Raw genomic sequence first — 3858 nt, forward strand, 5'->3', positions numbered from 1 at the left:
ATGCTGTTTCTGCAACTTCCATTGCTAGCTGTGTTCCTTCCAGGTGGCAACAATGAGGAAGGTAAGCATTGCTCTGTCAATTCTCAGAATGTGGAACTGGGTAGAAATGTGGCGGACTTTCCCAAGATGTGTCTGGTCACGAAGGATACCAGAGTACTTAGAATCTGAGCATTCCTGTCTCATGGTCTGCTTTATTCTTTCAGATGCTGGCCACAGATCATGGGGCCCTGTATTAAACAAATGTCATAGCTAATCCCATCCACCCTCTTACTTGATCTTTTATTACCCACAGCTATCCAGGAACCCATCTCATTCCAACTCATCCAGATCTCATCCTTTGCTAATCAAACCTGGGCACAAAATCAGGGCTCAGGTTGGCTGGATGAGTTGCAGACTCACAGCTGGGAGAGTGAATTAGGCAGTATAATTTTCCTGCACACCTGGTCCAAGGGCAACTTCAGCGACGAAGAGCTGATGGATCTGGAGCTGCTCTTCCGTGTCTATTTCATTGGTTTTATTCGGGAGGTTCAAGACCATGCCAGTGCATTGAAGTTGGAATGTAAGTGCAATGCAGTCAGCTAAGGGAATTCTTCAGAAGGCTTTTCTATTTCTGGGGAACAGCTTCTACTCCTTTCTGGACCATTTCCCATTATCTCTACCCCACCATAAATATCTGCATACATAAACCTTTTGGGGCATGTTCCAAACACAGCCTCCTTAAAATTTCCTAGTCTCTTGTTACCTCTGGGATTCTGTTTTTATTTTTTTAATGTTTTATGCTTAGTATTTTTTAAATTGTATTTTTGGTGAAGGTTTACACAGCAAATTAGGTTCCCATTTAACAATTTCTATACATATCATTCAGTGACATTGGTTACAGTTTTCACAATATGTCACCATTCTCATCATTTCCATTCTGGCTGTTCTGTTTCCATTAATCTAGCTTCTCTGCCCCCTACCCCTTACCTTCTCATCGTGGCTTTATGGTAAATATTAACTGTTATCATATAGATGATTATTTAAAGGAGCACGGTACTCACAGGTGATATTGTTTATTTTATGTGCCAGTCTATCATTCGGCTGAAAGAGGACTCCCAGGAGTGGGTTTAACACTATAAGGTATTTCAGGGTGGTAGTCTCGGGGGATCCTCTAGTCTCTACCAGTCCAATAAGTCTGACTTTTTTAGGAATTTGAGGTTTGTTCTACATATTTCTCCCATTCTATCTGGGACCAACTATTGTGTCCCTGTTAGAATTGTTGTTGATGGTAGCCAGGCACCATCTAGTTCTTCTGGTCTCAGGATAGATTAGGCTGTGGTTCATATGTGCTATTAGTTCTGTAGTCTAGTTTCTGGGATCTTGTTTCTTTCTTTTTTTGTGTGGTAGATATATATGTAACAAAAAACTTTCCATTTCCACATTCTTCACATGTACAGTTCGGTGATAATAAATTATGTTCATCAGGTTGTTCAGCCATCATCCTTATAGAATCCTCTTTTCTCGTGCTTTTTTGTCTTTCCCAGTGGTCTCCCTCCCATGCCTTAAAATCTAGAGGCATACAATTCACCTACTCTGTGCTCGACTCCCTTAAAATATCATCTCTTTCCTCATTCCATTTTGTCAGTGATATGTTTACAGACCAACAACCATTATGACCCATTTCATTCACCCTAGAATGCTGTACTCTCACCTCCCTGACAGAAGTTCGTCTCATCCTCTGACCTATAATCATATGTCTCACTTACTAGTTCTGCAAACCTTCTTCAAATCAATCTCCTCTCACATGATGCATTTATCTCTCATCCTCACCCCTGCCCCATTTTCACCAATTCTTTCTCTTCTTCCTGATCAAATACATATTTTAGCCCACTCTCACACACATATCAAAACTTCCTCCTGCTCCCCTTCCTTAGAAGGCCCAGGTCCTTATATTCTTCCTTTAAATTTTTCATTTGGTCTCTTTCTTTCCTTTCTTCCTCCAATGCACCACCTCTAGACCCCTTTACGCTACAGGTGTCTCTTGGCTGTGAGCTGCATTCCAGGGAGACCCCAAAAAGCTTCTTCCATGTAGCTTATCAAGGGTCAGATTTCCTGAGCTTCCAGAACATGTCCTGGGTGCCATCTCCAGAGGGAGGGAGTAGGGCCCAGAATGTGTGCAATCTAATCAATCAGTACCAAGGCATCCAGGAGATGGTGCACGGGCTCATCAGGAACACCTGCCCCCGATTTGTCTTGGGTCTCCTGGACGCAGGGAAGATGTATCTCCAGAGGCAAGGTCAGTTCATTCCCTTCTTCCAAGATTTTTCTATTCAAGTCTTGATCCTTCCCATTATCACCTTAAAACTTGGGATGAGAAAGACGAGGAGAGGGAGAAGGGTTACTGGGCAACAGTTTCCTAAAAGCGGGGAAAAGATAGCTATGCCTATTAAAGTAACATCTGACCCCCTAAGCTGTGTGTGAGGAGCCCTGGTGGTACAGTGGTTAAGAAATCGGCTGCTAACCAAAAGGTCAGTGATTCGAATCCACCAGCCACTCCACAGGAGAAAGATGTGGCAGTCTGTGCTTCCATAAAGATTTACAGCCTTGGAAACCCTATGGGCCAGTTCTCCTCTGTCCTATAGGGTTACTATGAGTCGGAATCTACTCGCTGGCAATGGGTTTTTTGGTTAAGCTGGGTGTTAGAGTTCTCATCTGAATACCTTTGTTCCCTCTGCAGTGAGGCCACAGGCCTGGCTTTCCAGTAGCCCCACCCTTAGTCCTGACTGGCTGTTGCTGGTTTGTCATGTCTCTGGCTTCTACCCAAAGCCTGTTTGGGTGATGTGGATGCGGGGTGAGCAGGAGCTACCAGGCACTAAACAAGGAGGTATCCTTCCCAATGCTGATGGGACATGGTATCTTTGGGTCATCCTGAATGTGAAGGCTGAGGATGTGGCTGACCTCTCTTGCTGGGTGAGGCACAGCAGTCTGGGCAGTGAGGACATCATCATCTCCTGGGGTAAGTAAAAATGGAGGCTGACAGTGTGCGAAGATAGTCCTTGAGCTAGAGTGTAGGACAGAGGAAAGTTTGAAGATATTAGGACTAGGTGTAGGGGTGGGGAGGAGAGGAAGGAATTCAAGAAGGAATAAATATGGGCGATTCAAGGAACAGAGGGTTGAAAGTGAGTGTCTGTCGGATGTAGGAGATTTGGGAGGAGGTAAGGAGTCCTTCCCTGAATAGGGATGGACAAAATGTGACTGAAATGGAAGGTGGATGATGGATGCGAGTGATATCCAATGCACATACTAAGGTAGGGGAATCAATGGATGGAGTAAAATTGAAAATAAATTTGAAATGACCTTTGTCTTTCAAATCCATAGGACACCACATCTCAATGAACTTGACCCCGCTGGCAGTGGTAGTGCCCCTGACGCTTCTGATAGGCCTTGCATTATGGTTTAAGAAGCGCTGGTGAGTTCTTTGTATTTCCTCATCTATTCCCAATTTTTTATTCCATCTTTTCTGTTTTCTTCTTTCAGCACTTTAGTCTTTACCATCTTCCTCTCTTTTCTTTATTCTCCACTTTCAACATCTCTGTTCTTTCACAGTTCTTATCAGGACATCCTGTGAGCCTCTTTACCATGCCTCCTCCAACGGAACAGGAGTACAACAGTCCAGGAGATCAGCAAAAATACTGATGCCAAATACTTTCTAACCTCCAATTAAATGTGTTTTTATGTTTCTGCTTAATGATCATTTGTTGAATAAAAATGAGTTCCGTATCTGTAACTCTGCATGCAATGACTTTGTATAAATATCTATTTTTTCAACTGTATTCAGCCTTCAAAGCCCATTTCTGATGTCACTTCTTTCACAGGTGT

At 43.3% G+C, this 3858-nt stretch overlaps 1 protein-coding gene across 1 annotated transcript; it reads left to right on the forward strand.

The window, feature by feature from the left end:
* LOC126073816 (T-cell surface glycoprotein CD1c-like) lies at positions 1-3607 on the forward strand. The gene is made up of 6 exons (XM_049880911.1): positions 1-61; positions 293-559; positions 1997-2275; positions 2717-2995; positions 3358-3448; positions 3586-3607. Exons 1-6 carry the CDS (start codon positions 1-3, stop codon positions 3605-3607), a joined length of 999 nt encoding a protein of 332 aa, XP_049736868.1.
* Positions 3608-3858: the final 251 nt, after the last annotated feature.

Source organism: Elephas maximus, chromosome 3 (genome assembly GCF_024166365.1).
Source record: "Elephas maximus indicus isolate mEleMax1 chromosome 3, mEleMax1 primary haplotype, whole genome shotgun sequence".
NCBI classification, from domain to species: Eukaryota; Metazoa; Chordata; class Mammalia; order Proboscidea; family Elephantidae; genus Elephas; species Elephas maximus.